At 44.7% G+C, this 23,280-nt stretch overlaps 1 protein-coding gene across 1 annotated transcript in view; it reads right to left on the bottom strand.

The window, feature by feature from the left end:
- Positions 1–14,749, bottom strand: part of DDAH1 (dimethylarginine dimethylaminohydrolase 1) — a 57,437-nt gene extending 42,688 nt beyond the window's left edge. The window contains exon 1 of the mRNA XM_054638512.2: positions 14,283–14,749. Coding sequence (XP_054494487.1) covers positions 14,283–14,588 — 306 coding nt within the window. The 5' untranslated portion in view covers positions 14,589–14,749. The remainder of the gene's footprint in view (positions 1–14,282) is intronic.
- Between the last annotated feature and the right edge of the window lie 8,531 nt (positions 14,750–23,280).

Raw genomic sequence — 23,280 nt, 5'->3', positions numbered from 1 at the left:
TAGTAAGACTGATTACAAGCTCTACATTAAGCACTGGCACCTTAGAGGATTAAGCCCCATCTACTTACACATGTGCGTCACAAGCACAAGCCTTACAGTCAAAAGAAAAAGTCCCTTCTCTTGGAACCTACCATAACATATAGAATACACACCAATTGCCTGGTTTTATTCTTTCACTCTTTCTGGTCTGAAAGGAATTGCTAAATCTATATCCAGCTACCCCATACTCCTTCCTACTCCAGATCAGGCAATCAATGCTTGCACTTCTCTGATGGACACCTCTCTAGGATGATTCCCATATCCTGTGCCTCCTACTGGAACCACAGCTGCAGCTCATTCCAAGTGTTATTGTATTTAACATGATTGTCCATGTGTATTTCGTAGGACTAATAAAATTAAAATGGGTTTTCAGCACTTTTCATACAACTCCTTAGAAGTCCAGTTTGTGACCAGCACAGCACTTCATGGCATATGCAGATTTGTAGTGAATCTGCTTTCAAGAATGCAAAACAATACACTATATTTAGACAGAGTTTCGGGGTTTATATTAATTTGAATAAGACCTTACACACTGTATTAGTAGCAGCCCTTGGTTTGTATTCCATCCAGAAAAACACAAACCCACCTCTTAAGAAATTTTAGGACTACTCCTGCATATTAGAGGACTGGCAGACCTTTAGAAGCTCCCATTAGGCTTCTGGTTTGTGTGCAGCAATCTTGTATAGAGGGTAAGGAAACTAAGGAAAGTGGAAACTAGGTTAAATTCAGAGAAGCCTGGTGCAGAATTATAAGCAGTGCCTTTAGTCCTTAAGATGAAGCGTGGACAGAGCACATCTTTACTGCACAAAAGCTTTTGGCGGTTTCTGGTGGCTGCTGACATCTGTGCCAAAGTTCCCCTAAGGATGGAGAAATGAGGAGAATAAAGTCATGCTCAGGAAATATCAAGGTCAGACCATGAAACAGTAAGCCCCAGGAGAGACAGGACATGCTTGCAGCTAGCAGAGGGGATGGCCATGGGAGTATTTTCCCATCAGTGCCACAAACACCGCTGCCTTAGTTCAGTGCCTGGATAACAGACACCTTTCTTTGTTTCACCTTCCCCTGCATTTACTTTTGCTACTTCCCAGTCAGCCTGAATGGCCAGGACACAGAGCCACAGCAATGTGAGCTGCAGGGGAGCCAGTGCTCCAGCTGCTGGGTCAGGCAAAACCATTGGGAGGGTTACTGCAGCCAAGTGCCAGGCACCAAAGCAGAGGTGCACCACAAGAGCCCATCTTCCCTGCCTGTAACACACCTATGAGACCAAGGCTCTCATGACCCCAGTCTGATCAGTGATGTCCCTGGTCCACACCAGGCTTCAGCACAATGGGCTGGTGTCTGTGAAGACTTTGGAAATACAGAAAAATGCTCACCATCCAACCCTGGCCATGCCAGCTCTAGTCCTGCTCCTGCAAAATCTCTCCAGCCAGCCCTGCACAATGCACAGCTGGTTTGATGTTCTCCTGCCAGAAATGGCTTTCAGGCTGCTCATGGCATTATCTCAGACACAATGAGATGCCACTCCTGGCAGCCTGCTCTTCATCAAACCCACCCAGAAACAGCTCCACTACTGCCATTTGCAGCCATAAAAAGACCAGCAGGTCTAGTCTGCAATTTTTTGTGATTGGGTTATCCTTGAAGCCAGAGCATAAGGTCAGAAAAGAGTGACACCATTTCCAAATGGCTCCTTGCACCCAGAAAATGAACACCTATTTCCTATTACCAATGCTGGTGTTTTCAGGCTCATTTAATCTACAAAATGCTATTCAGGAAAAAATGTTGATCGTTTCCACAGCACAAATCAGCAGATCATCAGTTGCCATCAGCTGTTCCACAACAAAATAGATCCCAGGAGTCCACAGGAGACTCTTCTCCCCTGGCAGCTTTCTGCAAAGGCTCTTATAGGACACTCTCTTCCATAACACTAAGCCTTTAAGCCTGACTCTCAATATATTAAACCTCTATTTGCCAAGCATGCACTCCTAGGCCTTTCTAAGAATCATTTTGCAAAGCTTGGATGGCAGTATGTTTTCACAGCTGATGTGGAAAATCTAGAAACAACATTTCCCAATGAGAAATCTCGCTTTACAAAGTGTGCACTGTTTCTTTGGCTTAATCTGACTTGCTAAGGGCGGGGGGGGGCTGCAGAATTCTTTTATGCTGTTGACATAAAATATCTCTGCCTGTCTTCATGGTGGAATCGTTCCATTTCCTGCTATCAGTTCTAGGATGGATATCCTGAGGCAGGGAAGAAAAAATAAATCAACATCTGACCACAAACCACCCATTGCTGGTGCTAGTGATGGCACATCTTATGCCACTGGACACCCTGATTAAGGCTGAACACAAGTTTTCCCTTGCCAGGTGGGAGGAAAACACCAGCAGGATCCATGCAAGGTAAAGACAGGGCATCTGCCTCCCAAACAGGCAGTGCTTGGAACAGCTCTGACCTTCAGGATCACAGCAAGCGACTCACTAGGAGTGTGCTGAACAGCTATCAGTATTGCAGCTTATTCATAATACATGAGCAGCTTAAGGCTCACAGAGACTGCATTTCCCAGCAGCCTGACTCCAGCAGCAGCCAGCACTGAGAGCTGAAGGGAACAAGCACAGAGAACAAGCACAGAGTGCTGCTGGCCCCAGTATATTTTGCCCAGCTTATTGTAAGAGGCAATGCACGTATTTCCAAAGCCAGCTATTGCATCTGGATCAAAGAGTTAAAACAGCTATTGATGGATATCTCTTTCACAGTTGACATCCAGCTGTACTTTTGTCCCCCCCACCCCCAACCTTGCAACATCCTGGCAATGACTCTGACAGTTCAGTTGTGCACTACATGACAAAGAACTTCCTTCTGCTGGAATCTGCTGCCCAGGTATTGCTCTGGGTGTCATTTCCATACTGTCAGTCCCAGTTCATTTACTCTGTACCATCTGAGATATTGTAGAACTCTCCTATTTCTCCCCTCCCCAAAATAACTTTGAGCTGAAGGCATTTATCTAATTAGTGTTGCTTCATCCAGGAACAGTCCTACACTGCAGCAAGGTCTTCTCATCCATCCACACACCTTTTCTGCTTATTCTACATTTCCAAAATGGGTAACCAGAACCTCACACAGCATTTCAGATCCAGATGAATAATCATTTGAGCCAAGTCAAGAAAATGGCCTTTCAGCAATACTGGAGGTATACAGTGCTGATCTAGAAGGAACTGTCCTAAGCCAGAGCTCTCTGGTCAAGGCAGGCTGGTTGCTTTATTATGTGTTTATTATATGTTGGTTTATTATTTATTATTATATGTTTATTATGGTTTATTAATTTTACATTATCTTATGTGACAATAAGATCACAATCCAGAACAGAAACATTTGCTTTAAGGGTCATAAAAATAAGAGATTTCTGTATGGCAATGCAGAAGCTCCATTTTGCATGGATTAGATTTTCCCAGTTGGAATGCCAGCATCAGTGAAGACATGGCATCCTGTGTGATACATGAAGTGCTGACAAGGGCTCTCCCCCACACAGACAGTCAGGTCACTGCCCACCCCTTTCTTTGACAGCAAGCCTCTCCTACACTGACTTCTGCCTTGACTTTTCCTTGCACTGGTGGTGGTGGGGCTACCTTTCAGATCAAAGGGATCGAGAACTATTGGACAAATATCAGTAAGGGCAACACCAGAGTAGTGTCTGCCTGATTTCTTTTGGAAACCTATGCTAAAATCAGATTTCTCTGCACACATTTCAAGCTGCTGCAGCCACAGGGAATGTGGAAAAGGGTTATGACAACCTTGTGCCACCTTCTTGTCCAACACCCTCTACTCCAAGGAAACACCATAGTTTGAAGTTTCTGAATACAGGAGGATTGTCTACAGGAGTCACCCAAAACCACCTTGCAAAAAAACCTGGCAAACTTTGCAGAAGACCTCAATGAGACTTTTCTACTGGAAAATACATGCATTCCATTAACATCATCCTCCATCACTATCTATTGTTTCTATCAGTTCATTTTTGCCTCTCAAGAGCTCGCTCCAGCTCTTGCTAGCACAGGCACAAGTACTTCCATTAGAGTCTTCTAGCAGGTTCAAAGAACAAGTGAATTAAACTTCAGTGAATACCTAGTGACCAGCAATAGCCATGCCACCTCTCTTCTGTAAAATGTCAGAAGAATGTGAGATTCATCACTTTTACTATTTTAAACACAGCGATGACAGACACACTCAGTACTTCAGTAGGTGAAATGCTTCAAAGTGCTTTTAATATTTGCAAAATTAACTCCTATAGGGCTGCTAAATGTCTCTACTTCTACACAGAGGCATGGTCTGCAGTTTACCACTGACATTTAAATTATTTTTTAAAACATAGCTTGCTATTTCTGGAGAGCAGGTCAAAAACCAGCTCTATCTCTAAAACACTTGTCTTTCTAGCCTGTGTTTGCATGGAGATGACCATCTCCATGGCTGCTGGCCTGCAGCTCAAAGGACATCAACCACACTGAAATGCAGAGACATTTGCACGAGCAGGATTCTTATCCTGCAGCATCACCCTTTCTGAGATACAGGATTCAGCTTCCTGACAGCTCTCACATCAAAAGCCTCAGAAAAAGCAAAGAGAAATGCAAAATCAATCACAACTCTGTCAACAGTGTCCAATTATGTAGCAGTTTTGTTTTGGTTTGCTTCAGTGGCCAGCTGGGACTGAGCTGAGATAGATGATTTCATCTTGCCAGAGAACTTCAGTTGGCATCCGGAGACAGGCGTGGATAGCCAGATCCTTTGCTGTGAACATGCATAATGAACCCTCCAGAAACAAATTATCACAATCCCTTTTCAAAGATGATGCCAAATGCTGAATTGCGATTGACATGAAAATGAGTTCTGCAAGTCGTGAATGAGATGATTTTTATCTACTTGCATGGTTTTAATATTTACTCTGAGACAGAAAAACAGCACATTAGAGTGGTATAGGTGATCACTGGCCTTGGATGAATGCAAGACCTGACTCAGGTACAGCTCAGCCATAAGACATTTCACTCTTTTTTCTGGAAGACAAACTCCTGATGCTGCTATAAAAGGGGCAGCAATCAAAGATATGGTCACCTGATGCTCTGGGTACATCATTTATCTTCACCCTACAACTATGACTGACCAGATCTGACACCAAGAGTGAAGCTCTCTTACACCATAAACTTGATTAGGGATATGCTTCTATAATAAATACCAAAAAAAAGCAGAATGGTTTACTTTTCAAAGGGATGAACGATCAGTAATTACTGACAGTAATGTCTTTCTTGGTAGGAAAGTATTTTCTGTAGTCACAACCTCTGGTTGGCACACCTGCCATAAACAATGACTGCTACACAGATGTGTGTGTGTACTGGTGGAACTTATGATTAATTAACACTGTTTTGTATATATAATGTTCATTTCAGGTCAGCATTTAATGACCAGGTCTACATTTTTGATCCAGCACTATTTACTAGGAAACTTTTGACAAAGACAAGAAATACTCTGAAAACTGACAAACACAAGCATAGAGACTGCTTTCCCAGACTGAGGTGATAAGCTCACTAAATATTCAGCATGAATGGAGCATTGCAAGTTAAAACCTGCTATTAAAGTCACTTCCCACAGCATCCTCAGCAGAGCCATGCTGAGCCTGCAGCAGAGTACCTGCTCCAGAATCACTTCAAAATAACCAGTAATAGTGGTAGAAATGAAAGTCTGCATGCATTTATTTTAATGAAAAATACCCGTACTAAGATCAGCCAGTCTTGCTGAAGAATTGCATGCCCCAGTCACCCCACTAAGAGGGATGATGAGAGACAAGAAGTTTAAGCACACAACTGATCAGGCAGACTATACTGGGGATGTTATGAACCCACCTTTGAATCTTGAAACCACAACTCCAGAAGTGGCTGTGGTAAACTAGTTTTTGCAATGCTTTTAAGTAAGGCAGTTACAAAAAAAAAAAAACCCCAAACAAAAAACAAGCAAAAAAACCCCCAAACAAACCAAAATACACAAACAAAAAACTACAAAACATCAACTATTTCGGTTTAATTTGAAAGTCCAGGTAGAAAGTTCAGGGTAGCTCCAAGCCATATGTATAAGTCAGAGCAGCAGCAAAGGATCTTTTTACTTGGTGGAAGTGCTTATGGTTCTTTGGAACCTTTAACCACTTAGCATTTGCACTGAACCATAAGATCACCACGGGCTATTTATCACAGCTAAAGGAACCGTGGTTAACAAAGTACAGAAGCTGACATCAGGCTTGCACGATAATAATCAAGTGTCCACAAGAGATTAAAAAACAGGCACTTAATTTGGGTTCTGACTTTTTTTAATCTTCTGGTCAGCAACTGGGATATTTCTGAGAATCCTGACATCACAATTCAATAACAAGGTCTAAATATGGCTTCTACTAGAAAAGCATGAAACCCAAGCTGCTCCTGGACTGTTCTTAAAGATTGTTTTACATTTCTATAAATAGAAATCAATTATAATGAATACAGTCCACTTATATTGATCTGACTAGAAGCTACTTCCTAACATTTTCATTAAATAGGGGATCACAGAAGGAAAATTGAAAATGAAAAAATTCAGTTCTTGGCATAGCCAGTTCACCCAAAGTGTTAGCCTTATTAACGCAGGGTCAGAGCTACATCAGCAATGATCTTTAAGACCAAAGAACCACATGCCCAAACCACAAGGCATCACTTAAACTGTGAAGCAGATGATTTTTTAAATAGTCTGCTTTAGGAGGCTAAAACACCCATTCTTATGTATACTGATAATTACACTGGCTCCTGATAAAGGTCTACCTGATGTTGCCTAAATGAATGGGGTTTTTTTAAACTTCTCAGTACTGTTTAAGAAACTTTTCTCCTCTACTGCATGCTTTTCATTTAATTTATATACTAATACAGAATACATTGAAAATTAACTTATTGATACGATAAAACACTGAAGCAGATTCTGGTATCAGTTACTTCACTGCCTTCTGTAACCCATGATGGGCATCACACACCATTCTGGAGAAAGTCTCCAAGTGACACTAAGTTTGTAGAAGATCATTACATTTGGGTTTGCCAATTATAGGTCCAAAGAACAACCAAATCCCACATTAAAACTCAGGTATGCACCTTATCCAAAGTCTGGCTGGTACTACTTAACTTGCTTTCAGAATGACAGAAAAAATGCTGACAGTATCTTGCATGCTTTCACTCTAATTGTAAGGTTAGACAGAGAACATGATGAAAAAGATAGGCTACAGGCATATGTATATATGGCTCAGTATAGAAAAGGAAAGGTATTAAAAACTCCAATCTAATAAGAAGGTGGAAAGGTACCTAGTGACATCTCCAATTTTTGTCAGCCTTCATGTAAAGTGTTTGCCCAAGTTTACAAACCTGCTGTTTTAAGTACTAAGCAATTACACTGTGGTAACCTCTGTGCTTTCTACCACAAGTTTTTGAGGTGGAACACCAAGGTGGTCTGGGTCATCAAGGGTAAAGCACAATAAGGATGTGCAAAAGGGTTAGTGAAAACAAAGGACTGCCACAATTTAAAGAACCATGAATTATTTAAAATGGTAATAAAACATTTAATCTCTTGCTTCTCTAGTGACCAGCCAGTGCTAATCCTCCATGGAAAGGAGACAGATTCCTGACAGTGCCAGCTCAACCAGGGAGCAGAAAGCCACAGCCTCACTAAGCTCTGCACCCACATAACTGACAGAGCTGCCCAGCCAGAGCTCAGTGGGAGCACATTGTCACCCTGAGCTGGGCTGCAGGAGTGCCCTGCTCTTCCCCCAGGGCTGGCCAGCAGCACTGAGCATCCCTGTGGGAGGGGTGCCCAGTACAGGAGCTCCTCTGCTTGGTTCATCCAGTTTGGAGGTGTCTCTGAGCTTTAGTCAGCATCAAAACTGCCACCAGAAAGGGAAAAAAGAGGCTACTGATATGAGAGAGGAGACTCTCTTCTGAAGGGAACAGAAGGCACCTCATGCAGACCAGACCCTCTTGTCAGGGAAGCCTGCTGCCCCCCTGGGGCCTGGTTAAAGATGGAAGAGAAAGCTTCCTCCCTTTACTGATATCCCCTGATACTGATTTTTCAGGTGTGCAGCAATGAAGTCTCAGGGCGACCTCAGAGCCTTGGGACAACTCATTAAGGGATCAGGAGCACAAGCAGTATTCCCCTTCAGCTTTGTAACTGCAGGGAGTGATGAGTGCAGAAATGAGAGAGCCAGCAGATCAATGCCTGGCTCTGAGCCTGGTGGCACCAGCAGAATTTTGGGTTCTGATAATGGGTAGGTTTACACAACAGCAGGCCTGCTGGAGACTTGTCTCTCTCCTTGCAAAGGAGTTAGCAGGGTTCATTGAGCCCTAGAGTTTTAACTAGAGTTTTAAACTAGATTTGAAAAGAAAAAGAGATAAAAACCAGGCTAACTGGAGATAAGCCTGGGGGCAGCACACCAATGTTTGAGGGATGCTGTGTTTAGTGAGGCTGCTGAGACAGCCATTTGCTGTCTCAGTGGAAGCAGGGGATGCAGATCAATGTGGCAGCAAAGGGTTACTGATGTGTTAGGTCCCTCTGGATATGGTGATTGCTAACAGAGAAGGACTGGTGAGTGATCTGGTGACTGAAGGCCACCCTGGGAACAGAAATAATGAAATAATTTTTGATTATTGGAGAAATTGGCCTGTTTAAGGGACTGGTTGATAAAATCCTTGAGAGGCATTACTGAACTGCCTGTGGCTAGGCAGGCTCTCCAGAGGGGTCTGGACAGGCTGGATCAATGAGCCAAGGCCACTTCTATGAGTTCACCAATACCAAGTGCTGGATCCTCCATTTGGGTCACAACAAGCCCATGCAGCACAACAGCCTTGGGACAGAGTGTCTGAAAGCTGCCTGTGGAGAAGGACCTGGGGACCCTGGTTGGCAGCAGCTGAACATGAGCATGAGCCAGCTGTGCCCAGGTGGCCAAGAGGCCAATGCCACCTGGCCTGTGCCAGCAATGGTGGGGCCAGCAGGAGCAGGGCAGGGATTGTCCCCTGTGCTCAGCAATGGTGGGGCCACACCCCGAGGGCTGTGTCCAGTTCTGGGGCCCTCAGTTCAGGGAAGACATTGAGGGGCTGGAGTGAGCCCAGAGGAGGGCCGTGGAGCTGGGGAAGGGTCTGGAGCACAGGTTCTGTGAGGAGCAGCTGAGGGAGCTGGGGGGGCTCTGTCTGAAGGAAAGGAGGCTCAGAGGGGACCTGATCACTTTACAAATACCTGAAAGGGGTTGTAGTGAGGTGGGAATTAGTCTCACCTCCCTGATCAGAAGCAACAGGGGAAGGCCCTCAGCTTGCACCAGGGGAGGTTTAGATTGGATGTTAGGGAAAATTTCTTCACTGAAAAGGTTGTAAAGCTTTGGGCTGCTCAAGGAAGTAGTGGAATAACCATCCCAGGAGGTATTTGAAGGATGCATAGATGGGACACTCAGGGACATGGGTTAGTGGTGGACTCAGCAGTGCTGGCTTAACAGTTGGACTCTACAATCTTAAAGGTCTTCTCAAACCTAAAGGATTCTAAAGGCTTATGTATGCTGTAAAACAAAACCCCCATAACTTAATTAAGTTCAGGAGCCCAGCAGAGCCTTAAATCTCTCTCCTGAGCCTAGCTTTTCTATTATACTTTGAAACAGACATCATTAACCTGCAGGACCATCTATACCTACAGAGAAAGTGGAAAAAGTGTCTTGCATTTAGCAGCAGCTATGCTGTATTACCTCAGTGTATACAATACATAAAAAACTTACTAAACTCTTTTTGCCCTCCGTTTTTTTTAGAAACCTCTACCTCCTGATGTGAGAACTATCCCTGCAAGCAGTAAGCTGCAGCTGGGACAAGGGGCCAGTGCAGGCTGCAAGCTATGGCTCATACACAGCTACACAGCCATGCAGAGCCTCTTCAGGGTGTGAGGGGGTGGCACCTGAGGGTGCTCAGAACTGAGGAGCAGGTTACCTGGCCCAGCACAGGATGGGCTGTCGACAAAATCCTGCCACACAGCAAGTAGATTTGGGAAGAGATACCAAGAGATGTTGAAAAGGCAATTAGGTGGTTTCTCCCATTCTTGTTGAGAGGATGGGTTTGACAAACACAGTCCTTCACTGCTTATTCTGTCCCCCACTGCTGAAGGACCAGCTTTCCTACACCACATGAATGCAGTCACAAGTGTTCCCAGTGTGTCTTGGGGGTGTAGGGAATAACAAAAGTCTTGGGTAGAAGTTTCCTCTTAACCAAGGAAGGAAATACACTGAGCTCTTCTGCAGCAGCTCCTGTAGTCTCCCAGCACCAACTAATTCTCCATTCTCTATTTGGCAGCTGAGAAGAGGCCAGGTCAGTGTGGGTTCATTTTGCTGTGCTTTTGGGTTTCCATCTGTCTGCATAAGCACAGAAATGGTAGAAATGCTGTTTTGTGCTATCCCAAGCACATTAAGACAACTTAGGCAGCAAGAGCAATGTGCTGATGAGGGCCCTTCACAGCAACTAACCCTGCTGTATGCAGAAGGTGACGTTGAGAGTTTATACAGGAGGAATAAACAATTGAGAACATACTGCTGGAACAAAAGGTGCTGGAACTGGCAATCTGATCAATGATCACAACATTTCCACTGGACTTACTCAACTTAAGCATCAAGTGCACTGGTGACTGCACAGAGCTAAGCAAAACACCAGTTTAGACATATGAGCAATCTACCTTTGGCTTACTTCAAAAGCCTTTACCTTTCTGCCAAATCAAAACTCCACAGAAACTATGAATTTTAAAGTAACTTCAGAAGCTTATAACACAGAAACATAATGCCTTGAAATAAGTCCGATTTGCAAACAAATCATTAAACGCATGACTAATTTTTCTACTTTACTAAAAAAATACTGGGCTCTTTCCCAGCACTGCCTGAACATGACCAAATTTAATTCAATTCTTTTTTTTCTCCTTACAATAACTTGGAGCAAGAACAGACATAACCCTAGATTTTATTTTGTTTTGTTCCAGACAGACAATCAGTAAAGAATCCAGTGTTGCTGGGGGGATAAGCAATAATATCTATAAAGCCTGAAAGCTCAATCAATGCTATTACAAACTACTGCAGAAATTTGTCTACTGCATAGTGTTACCGTAATTGGTGACAAGCCTTCTGAATAAGGAGTCTAGTCAGTGAAAGAAAAAGCTGGATCCTTCCTGAATACTGAATTTTAGGTTTTCAGTAGCATGAAACAGAGGAGATTAAGACAGTGCTGCTCAGTACATGCATCTGGCAGACAGTTTATCAGAAGGCACAACACACCTGAAACAGCACTGCTCCAGCTGTGTATGCAACCAGGCTGCTGTGTTTGGGATGCACCTCAGCAATCCCCTGTGCTCATCAATTTTCACTGGTCTGACCAGGCTTCAGAGCTCAACCTTCCACATGCCTCTTTGGCAGGCTTCCTGGACACAAACCCTCCCTCTACTAATTACTTGCAGAAATGGTGCTCTACGACCCTCATCCTTTCCTTCCTCCTCCGCCCCTGCCTGCCCTGGACAAAAATACATCCAACAGTTAAGAGACCAGTAAGGCAAGTCCAGCTGAGTCCTGCTTTATAGAGAGGCCCAGCTCAGGAGTGCATGATCAGGAGTTGGGCTTTACTGGGTTAAGCCAAGCATACACCAACTGTACTGCTAAAATATTCATGGGTTTGCACTTATGTTACATAAAAAGAATAAGAGATTGCAGTTTGAGAAACCAGTGCTTACGCAGCTTGCATACACCCTCCTTCCCTGTCACCCAGTGCAAGTGACAGTGCACTGCAACAGCCCTGGTTCACTTTCATAACAGCCAACAGATGTAGGATCCTTCCTTTCCTGGGGCAGCACTTGGCACCTGTCCTGTTCAACCATGAGGTCTCCATGGGTCAGCCCCTTTCTTCAGCCTGGTAAGGACCCTCTGCATAGCCTAGACCTCAATGGTATCACTTCTCACCTTGCCTCAGTTTGGGGCCACTCACAGCTCAATAAAGATGCCTCAGTCTCCTCTGGGTCACTGATAAAGGCAGATTTGACAGGACAGATGGTAGGACAGACCCTGCAGCAACATCACTTGCCACCAGACTCCAGTAACTATCTCAATGGGGAATTCAGAGACTGAACATAAACCGCAGAAAACTATCTTGGGAGGCTGCTAACAGACACTCACTGGGATCAGCAGGAGGGTCAGGAGCAGCTGCTGGGCTCCCTCAGCACAGGGTGCCCACATATCTCAGTGCCTGGACTTCCTGAGCACCTGTGGTTGATACCTCCAGAACCAAAGTTGGAGGCAGTAAGAGCAGAGAAGCTTTGGATACACTAGGAAACAGCATCTCATGCAGCTACAACATGCAGCTCTTTCTGGGGGCTCTATGAAAGTGACATTACGATAGATATTTGCAAAGATGTCCAAGGCACACACTGCCACAGCACACAGAGCTCTGGGTAGGCATGTGTGCATTCCTGCTTTCTAGAGCCTTTGCCATTTCACTGTTTTCATATGACATCCTGGTCACCAACTACTCAACACAGACACTCCAGATAAACAAAACTGACAGTAACCACTTGGGAAGGGGAGGATGCCTTGGAGAGGACAGAGATCAGGAACAGGCAGGTAGCATCCTGCACAAATGAGCCCCTTCTCCCCCCTTCCACAAGACACTGCTGTAATGATGTTACCAGGAGGAAGAATTGTTGTAAATAGGAGTTAAATGTTCAGACAAGCACTACACTGCAGTGTCATCCATTGACATAACTTTAAAAGGATACTTGTTCATTTTTTTTTTTTGTTTTATTTCATAGAAAACTCAGGGGAAGTGATTGCTCCATCATTCAAGAACACTAATAATATTCAAATTTTGCCTGAAAGCTCTGTCTCTCTCTTGTTTGTGACTCTGCCTGGACAAGTCACTCATGGACAGAAGTAAATCCCTCCTCCTGAAGGGGAAATGGTACAGATGGCAGCAGGACTCACAGAGCTACACATCAGTGTGTCATGGGAAGGACCAGTGAAAACTCGCTTGGACTCTGGCTAAGAAACAGCTGCTTCTGAGAGTAGCATGTAGTAAACACTTTACTCTGGTGCTGTCACCTTAAAGAGCATTCAGGGTGTTACAAAGAGTAAATACACATGGTTATGCACAAGAAGTGCACGTGTACAAGTTGTACACAGTATGTCAGATACTACACTGCTGGGGAGAATTTAAGAAAACTTTGTAAGTGATACAAGAAAGGGACTATGTAAAATACCCCAAAAGGAAGAGGAGCTATTGCTGTACTAGAGCTAGTGGCCTGTCCCACAGGCAGAACAGCACAGGCCTGTGGATCTCACAATGCACTATGGTACCAATGATGGGAACTGAAAGAGACACGAGAAGGGTTACATTAAAAGATGCTTACAGGAAGGCAGACCGTCACTGCTCATTGAGAAGATAACTGGGTGGCACTTCAATGCATGCACTGCCTGATGAAACTAATTTATGAATGGGCTGAAGACATTTAGAAAGTACTAAGAAGACCTAAAGTAAGGCTCCTGTGGGTGTGCATCCACCACACGTCTCTCCAATGGCCTGTGTCCCCCATACATGCAGGGAGCCTGCAATGGTTGCACAAGGAAGGCGACATCAGGTTCAAGGGCATTAGGCTGACACCAAGTACAGCAAAACACACACCAGCTCTTGTGCACAGGCCAGTACATACAATTACCACAGGTATCAGTGATGCACTGCCTGGGGCTTAGCTCGGGTTCAACGTGTACCGAATATGGGGTTTGTGGACTGAGCAAGGCTGCACCGTGGTCACAAACCCGCACAAGCCGCCAGCGACCCTTCCCGCCGGACGGACTGGGCACGCTGACACGGAGCGAAAGCCCGCACGCCCCAGAATGGATGAGTCATAGTTTACACTGTCCATCCACTTGTCTCCAGGAGCAGAGCATCGCTCCACAGTGAGCCCAGCACAGCGGGGCTCCGCCGCACAGCGAGCTCGGCTGCCGGCCGCGGGTACCGGGCTGAGCCGCGGCGCGGGGCCGCTCCCGCCGGGCAGGGCTGCGGCTCCGAGCGCGGTCCCCGCTCCGCCGCTCCCGCCAGGGGCTGGGGCGGGCCCGGGGACACGCCCGACAGCGCGGCCGCCCCGAGCTCACCTGCGCAGGCATCGCACCCCGCACCGCACCGCAGCTCACCCTCACCTCCCCTCACCTCACCTCCTTCCGGCGGCTGGGCGCGCCCGGGCGGGTGAGCAGCGCCGTCTCCTCGCAGACCACGGCCACATCCTCCACGAAGACGCAGTCGGGGAGGCTCTCGTCGGCCGGCAGCTCCAGCACCTGCAGCCCCAGCTTGCCCCGCAGCACACCCACGTACAGCTGATACTCCCTCTCCGCGCGGGCGAAGTCTACCTCGGGGCCCGCCACGCTGCGCAGCGCCTGCCGGCACAGCGACTCGGGCAGCGCCCGCACCACGGCGTGCGTGCAGCGCCCGAAGGCGGCGAGGCCGCCGCCCAGCCCGGCCATGCTGCGCGGCGGGGACGGCGGAGAGGGACGCGGGGGACGCGCGGCGGGGACGGCGGAGGGGGACGAGGGAACGGCGGAGAGGAACGAGAGACGCGCGGCCGCCGCCGGCGCTGGCAGCGCATAAAGCGCCGCCCGCGGCCCGGCCGCGCCCCATTGGCTCCCCACCAGGCACATTTCCACGGGGCCGCCGCCGCCGCGCCCCCATTGGCTGGCGGCGGCGGCCGGGCCGCGCCATTGGCCGCCCCCCGCGCGGCGCCGCTTACCTGTACGGGCGGGCCCGGCCGGCCGCGCGTGTGGCCTGAGGGCGGCGGGGCGGGGCGGCCGCGTTCCGCTAGATCTGGGCAGGGGCACGGCTGTGCTGACAGCGCTCTATCCCCGCGTCCAGGCGCATTCTTACATTCGTTCCAGCTGGGGTGGGCAAGGGGAAGGTTGATGACCCTCGGGCTCGAGAGTGCCTTGGCTTGGCCACCTGCGAGCCCTTACCGCTGCCTTCTCCGTCCCTGGTGGCACAGCTGAAGACCAGGGGGTTCATGTGGGTGACCAAAGGAAGAATATCCCATGACAAGGGCAGTTCCAAATACAAATCCTCAGGAAATAAGCCCAGGCGGCTCTCTACAGGGCACTCACCGGCAGAGCGTGTCCACCTGCTCCCACTCCTTCATACTGTTAAGGTTTCCACCTCTGTGTGCTTTCCACCGCTGCTGTGCTCCACCTCTGCCTCAGGGACTGAAACAATCAGGATTTCGCACACTTTTCCCTCAACAAGTGCTTCCCTCGGTTTCGTTTTCTCCAGTTTTACCCTGACTGGAGGTTATCCCGGAGGATGGCCAACCCTTGCCAGAGCACATCTCTGTCTCCCAGGCAGGAAATGAGTCTTTGTGCCACACCTCGCGCCATAGGCAGCATCCACAGCACCAGTCCTCAGCCGCACTGCTCCTGCTCCCGAGCCACCCAGGTACCTCCAAGGTTTGTCCTCACTAGAGCAGACAAGAAAAAAAGAAGGAAGATGAATTTTCCTTCCAGCTCTGCTTTTGCTGGCAAGACTTTTGCAAGTGTCCCTCTGGTCATGGAGGGGAGCCCGCTAGCACACAGCTCTGTGTTCCTGCTTCAGAGCTCAGACAAAACCCAGGCAGCTGCCTTGGTCACGCTGTCACAGATATCTGCAGATGTTCAGCATTTGGGACTATGGGTAATGAACAGCACGAAGGAAATACCAAAGTGCGTTTCTAAAATGGCAGCTCACTAGATTTTCATCTGCATTTTCCACAGAAATATTTTCCAAATATTCTGTAAAGGCTGCTTTTACTTAATGCACATAGGTGCAGTTATTTGAATAAGTGTCATTCACTGAATAATGTGCAAATATTACTTTGCTTAAAGAAATGGACAGATAATTGAGTTGCTATCATGTAGAACATTTCAAATTCTTGAAAAACCTCTACAAGTAGTATCATAGTGTATCTGGTATAACATGTAATCCTTCCACCATTGTTAAAGCCTATTTGGACTTGTTACGTATTTGGGATATAGCCATTGGCACAGTTTGGTTTTCTTTTAGTTAGCATCACTTTTAGCCAGAAGAAAAAGTGCTACTATCCTGTAATTTTAAAACTTGCCAGGGTTTCCTGCAGCCAATGGATTGGAAAGTTATAGTCAATACAGATGTTTTTGACATCCACAATCACTTTATGTATTTGTAAGTGGTGACAATTTTTAGATCTCACTGAAATTACAGGCTATGAGGTGATGCTACACTGTGATCTCATACATGTGACATGCTCCCTGGGACAGTGAGGCTTGCCCCAGAGGCACAGTCCCCAGTCCAGCTCAAGTTGGCCCCAGCTGCTGTGTGGGAACTGGTCAGGTATCACTTCTGACAGCTCCTCAATACCTTTATGGGCAGCAAGGCTGGAGAATCTCTCTGTGAGACACAGTGCTATGAGACAGAGTATGCTAGGCACACAGTTGTGTGTTGGAAATATGTACCATAGCTGTTTAAACAAGGTTTCAGAACTAATGACTACAGTAAAAAAGTCATCTGTATTCCCATAAATGTATAAAACTGTGCAGTTTAAATACAAATTAAGATCTGTTTTCTGACTGTGATTATTGTTCTATTATTTATGGTGAATAGAAAGGCATCATTAACAATCTAGGAACAGATGCACCCAGAGCAATATGGTGCATATTTATAATAAGATTATCCAAATATCAGTTTACTCACAAATTAATGTTACAAAATAGAATGTGTTCACATAGTCTTATGAGAGTGCTGTTAAAATTCATCATATGCAGTAATGCAAAATAGATCAGCTACAGGCACCAACATATATTTAAATATTCTCTACCTTGTTGAATATCCAGTATTTTCCTGCAACTATGTCCTGCTGGAGAGACTAGTACAAAAGAACAAACCTTTACCTGGGTCACTGAAGGTCAGAGATGGCCACTGCTGTTGAACAGTTTGTGTGACCATGACAAAGGAGAATTTGGATCACTGCTGAATACAAATGCATACCACACAGGCAATTGCTCTGGCATGATAGGCAGCTGCAAAGTTGGAAAAGATGGAGAGACACTGAATTTCACTTTGAAAAGGAAGACAAGTTGCAGTGATTTCTTCAGCTCAATAGAAAACTGTGCAACCACTGCAAAGCCAAACATCATTATTAACACTGATCTGCTGGAAAAGCTCCCATTATGATCAATGAATCATGCTCTTAGAAGAGGTACATGACCAGGTCTCACTCACAGCCATAGAAGAGAAAAATGTTACTTTAATCATGCCTTAGATACACTAGCAGCAACTCAGAGGGGTTTTCACCCAGATAGTTGTCAGAAGTTTTCTCTTTCTGCTCTTCTACTGTAAAAACCCACAGTGACTCAGTGATTCAGTACTTCTACTAAATAATTAAGTATAATCATTAAGAGATAATAATCATTTAGAGAAGCTGAACAAGGCACTTCACCCCACTGCACGGACAAGCTCCCAAGTGCTTTTACATTTTCCAAATGCTGAACAGATTTGTTTGCCATCTCTTCTTTACAGAACAGATACTTCTGGAAGAAGAGACCATTTATGCTATCCAGAACTTCTTCTGGATGGCATCAATCAAGAGTGCATCTGCCAGCCTGTAGAGAAAACCTGTTGGGGAGCAGCATTTTCCCTTGCCTGAGTTGAACCCGTGCAATCTCAGTGTATTACTAGGGTCAGAAAAATTCTATATATAGCTGGTTCAGGGGAAACACAATATTTATTTTGTCTGCTGTGGGATAATGATCTGGGTGTTTCCTCAGCTGGCATTTTGCATCCTGCAGAGAAGGAGGAATTCCCATGAACTGACAGCTACGCAGTTGTTGGGAGACAAAGCAGTCAGAGGGCGATTCTTTGCAAGTCAGCTTTGGCAGCATTGTTGCTGTGACAGGGCACCAAGCAGCCTGGACAGCATGCAGAGGCACAGGGCATTCCTCACATTTGTAGTCTTCCCACGTGTTGTGTTACAATAGATTGCAGTTATTGTGTACAACCAGAATCAACTTCTGGATTTTCTTGGCTGAGCAAACAGATCACTGAGGCAAGAACTGCAGGATTCTGACTGTTTACCTTCTGTGCTCCTATCTCCTCACCTTCACCATGCCTTATGACCACTTTTACCTTTCTTTCTATGCAGGAGAAAAGTCACTCTTTGAATTAAAAAAAAAAAAAGGAGAGGTTAGGGTATCACAAGTATGAGATGAAAAAATTAGAAAAGTAGTCTGTGGAAATTTATACTGAATTACATAAGTTAACATATCTCTTACAGAAAATGATAGAAATGCACCATTTGTGTCCCTGATGGACAGACTTCCCAGAAATATGCCAGAAATGCTACTTCAGCTAAGAGAAGGAGGAGACAGAGCTAGGACAAGTGCCTTGCAAATGGTTCTTGTTATGACTGCAACATAACAATATTTCTGCTATCAACAGCATTTTTAATAAAGTATGCTATTCTATAAGCTTGGCAAGAAAGCATCGGCTCTAGCAGAAGGAGAAATGGTTCATGCCACTCATACTTATGCAGCTACTGTTCAGTGGGTCTCATGAATCCAAAGCCAGCTGCTGTGAAGTGCTGTAGGTGCCCACTGTGGGGCTTCCTGAGGGAAGGGTGGGATATTGAGTAGCTGTATGAAAATGTTGGTGCCTAATGATGCCATTTGCATGTTGCTAAATCACTGCTGCTAAACTGGGCTGCACTGATACAAGAGGAAAAATGCATATGCTGTGTTCTTGTCTTCCCTTCATATCAACCACCAAAACTATGTCTCCATCGCCTAAAAAAGCAAATGCTTAAAAATGCTGATGGATGCAAGTTAATAATTTTGAAAGGATCCAAGCCCTTGGCAATGTAACTTGAGTTACCCTTTAATGTTTATCCTAAGACTCCACTTGCCTGTTGTAGAGCCAGTTGACCAGCTGGCAGCACCCTGCAGGTGGGGCAGGCTGTCCTTCCCTCGCGTTGCCTGAAAAGCCCTCGCAAGCTCAGCAGGAAGAGGCAGTGACATTTGGCTGTAGCGTCTTTTGCTTTTCATGGTTTGCATTTCTCATTCCTTCTAGCAGCCAGCTGCCTGAAAATTAATTCACAGCCTTTCTTTCCAGTTAGGCATCTTTTGCCTTGATTTATAAAAGCTTTGTACATTTTTTGTGTTGACTTGGTCAATAACTTGCCAAGTCAACTATGAAGCTTTAAATTTACATGAAACTTGTTAAAGTGGAATTAGCTTTTATAGCTAATCAAATAAATAGCATATAACTCACCAGCTGAAATAGAGTGGAAGAATGGTGCAGTTGAGGTGCAGTTCAGAAAGGGGCAAAACTACTCCCAACAATGTCACTGGCAAATAGTGCCACAACACATGACAGAGATTGGAGGCAGCACAGAGGACACTGCCTTCAGCAGATAAACCTGTACCCTTGATGGACCTAATGTTTAATTCTGAGGGGTTGCTGAGCTGAAGCATCTATGGGCTTTGAAGTCTGTTTTCCAAATGTCAGCAAGAAGACCAGAGCTTATCTCTGTGTATTTGGTATTAGAATCATGTATCCTTGTAGTGCAAAAGCTTTGTCATGATGCCCAATTTGAACCTCTCAAGGCATAACTTCTGCCTGATTTACCCTCGATGTCTATTGAGAAGAATTTTTCTCCATTGTGTTTTAACTGTCTTTCAAGTACCCATAGGTTGCTTCTAGTTCCTTTTTTAGCCTTCTCATTTCCCAACCAAAGAAGCCTAGCTCTCCGAATCTCCTTCCATGCCACATGTTTCAGACCCCTAATTGCCATGTTAGTCTTCTGCAGGGCAACCTCCAGTTTCTCAATCTCTTTTCATGGGCCAGCTCCAGACCAGAGAGAGTATTCCAGATATGGCCTCACCAGTATCAGGTAGGTGGGGATAACAATTTCTCTTGGTTTACTGGCCATGATCATCCTGGTGCAGCCCAATACACTATTTGCAGGCTTTGAACCTGGAGCCCTCAGTAACCCTCAGATCTTTTTCTGCAGGGCTCCTGGTTAGTTCCTATGGTGTACAGATGTATCCATTTGCAAATCTTTGCAGTTCTCCTTGTTGACCTTCATGAAGTTGCTGTTAGCCCAGTGCTCAGTTTTCACAGGGTCCATCTGAATTCTTACACCAATCAGTACAACTCAAAATGAAGATTTCCACATCGAGCATATTCAAACCACAAAGAGAAAAAGGTAGATTAAACTGATTTACTGCTGTTGAATTCAACAGCAACCTTCTATATATAATACTAACCCTCCCCTCCCATCCTTTCACTTGTTTAGGAGGAATTCTAGCCAAAATCAGCTGCTTCCTCTTAGTTCCATGGAAATATCCCTGTATTCAGCTCCAGGGACCTATGTCTAGTTACACCAATAAAATATCTCAATCACCTTTTCCTGTCCTGTCTTGAAACTGATGGCTATGAGTCTTTTTTCCCCCTGAAATCCTGAGAACTTGTGATGACCTGTAAATTATTGTTTCCTGTGTGCTGCAGGTGTTCTGCACCAATGCTTACACTTCTGTCTGATATGTTGATATTTAGATTTCTCTGTCCTTCTACATTTGATAGCAACTTAATATTTTGTGGAAATCCAACTGCTTTAATTTTAGGTAGGCATACAAACACTGCTAACCACGTTATTGGAAAGAAATGAATGTTGTCTTAATAAGCAGCCAGGAGAAGTTGGTTCACATAGTGAATATGTCTGCCAGTAACTTTGCTGACCACGTAAATCCAGGTCTGTTTGAAATGTACTTGTGAAATTAAATGCAAAAGACCAGTTATGCCTTTTACAATCTGACTGCAAAGATAAAATCAGCACTGAAAGCAGAGACCTCTCACTGATTTCTCTGAAAGCTGTAACAGAAAATTTCATGCATTTTGGCAGTTCTGCTCCTTACTGCTATAAATACATATAGACTAGTGCCTCAAAATGCTCATATTCTTATTCCTTTCAGGATCAAGGAAGAAATACCATATGGTAATAAGTGCAGTAAGTGGGGATGGAAGAAATTTTATTGTGCATCTATAGAAAATATAATTATTCAATTATTATGATCATAATTTTAGAGTATGGATAGATAGATCTAAAGTATAATTATCTGCTCACTTTAACAGATACATTAACAGCAAGAATGGAACTATATACTTAACTTATTCTTTTCAGTTGCAAATAATATAAATCAGCTTTTTAATAGCACAGGGGAAAGCATTCTTTCATTTATTTTTCACAGGAGAAAGACACATTTTTAAAGATAATTAATGGTTTCAGGTGATTACACTTCTGAGTAGTCTTCTTTCAAGACCTGAAAGTCAAAGGCTTGGAGAAGCACTTGTAAAAAGCAACATCTGAAGTATCCTAAGTAGGACATACCACACCATGACTCATTTCTCAAATTCTCTCCAGAAACAGTGAAGATGATAAGACAGTGTCATGTGGGAAGCATTTTGTAACCAACGACAGGACTGCTGTATATAAAATGAGACTATAACCCAACCCTGATTAGCAAAGGGGATAAGGATCAATAACTGTTGATTTTAACAGCTGTCTGAGGTACCAGGTGACTTTTGCTGTGTATATTGTCACCTTCTGATTAGAAAGAAATACACACACACACACAAAAGTAACATAGTGATTCTAAAATATTCTAAAATGCAAGACATAATTCAAGATCAGCCAACTGAAAATACGTCATTTTCCTATTTAAAATTTGGCAAATACGAATCTAAAATTCACCATTTTAATCTTCATTCTCTTGTTCATATATAAGGCTTTCTTTCCACTACAGGCTACAGGATTAGTTACTAAAGTCAACTCTTTCCAATAGGGCCTATTGGAATTTTATTCTTTTTTTCCCTAGGCATCAAGTTAAATCCTTCCTAAAGAAAGAAAAAATATATGAAGACATGGCAAGTCAATAACCATATTAATCTATGTTAGACATTTCATAGATTCATAGAAAGGGACCTAGAAGGTCCTTGGCTGGAAGGGACCTTAAAAATACTCTGGTTCCAACTCCCCTGCCATGGCTTGGGACACCTGCTCAAAGCCCCAACCAATTTTAAACACTGACAAGGATGGGGCATCTACAACTTCTCTGCACAACCTGTTCCAGGGACTAGCCATCCTTCAGGAAAGAATTTCTTCCAAACATCTAATCTAAATCTCTCTGGTTTTAGCTTAAAACTATTCCTTCTTGCCTCCTATCTTACCTATGTAAAAAGTTGTGCTTTGTCCTTTTTATAAGCCCCCTGTAAGTGCTGGAAGGCCACAGTGAGGTCTCCCTGGGCTTTCTCTTGTGCTGGCTGAACAACCTCAGATCTCTCAGCCTGTCTTTGTAGGAAAGGTGCTCTTTCTTGGTAAATCAGAAAAAGCTGCGCACACATCTACCCTGCATGGGTGCACCAATCTCCATTACATGCACAAAGTTAGATTGAGTAGCTGTATAAAAATGTTGGTGCCTAACAATGCTATTTGCATATTGCAAACTGCAGCAAGTGTGGGTTTTTAATCACTTTGCAAAAACAATTTTACCTCCTCTCTCTCTCCTCAACCTTTTCTTCCAAATACTCCATTTATTTTTTTTTTCCTAGTGGCATTACTACATAATACTATGTAATAGTTTTCTCTTTGTTTCTTTCTTTCAAGATCATGACCTGCACCAGCTACATCCCCCTGGAACAATGAAACTGTCAAGGACAGGAAAAACATGTGGCATTTAGCCTGTGAAATTTGGAAGCCTCCCCCAGAAATGATCATGTTGACTATGGACATCTGTGTCTTCAAAGAGAAATGCAAAATCCACTTCTTTGATCTAATCCTCTGCTCAGTAACACCACATTTGTAAACAAACATGCATCATATAAAATCAACATTAATTTTCTCCTGTTGAGCAGGGAGAGAAGAAGGCTCCTTCTGTGCCTGTTTTATTTTTGAGACACAACTGCACATTACAGCAAAGAGGCACTTTATGTGAGGACCTAGATAGGTGGAGATGTTCAAAACTAACAGCACATTGAGCACTGCCAGTGTGGTGAGTCCGTTTTTGCCATTAACGCCTTGCAATTCTAACCACATATTCAGCTGAAATCCCACCTGAAATCTGCCAATGAAAGCAGCTTTAGCTTGATCACAGCAGTGACAGGGAATGA

This window comes from Agelaius phoeniceus, chromosome 8 (assembly GCF_051311805.1).
Source record: "Agelaius phoeniceus isolate bAgePho1 chromosome 8, bAgePho1.hap1, whole genome shotgun sequence".
Lineage (NCBI taxonomy): Eukaryota > Metazoa > Chordata > Aves > Passeriformes > Icteridae > Agelaius > Agelaius phoeniceus.
The sequence above is the reverse complement of the archived record's forward strand: the minus strand, read 5'-3'. Positions and strand labels throughout refer to the sequence as shown.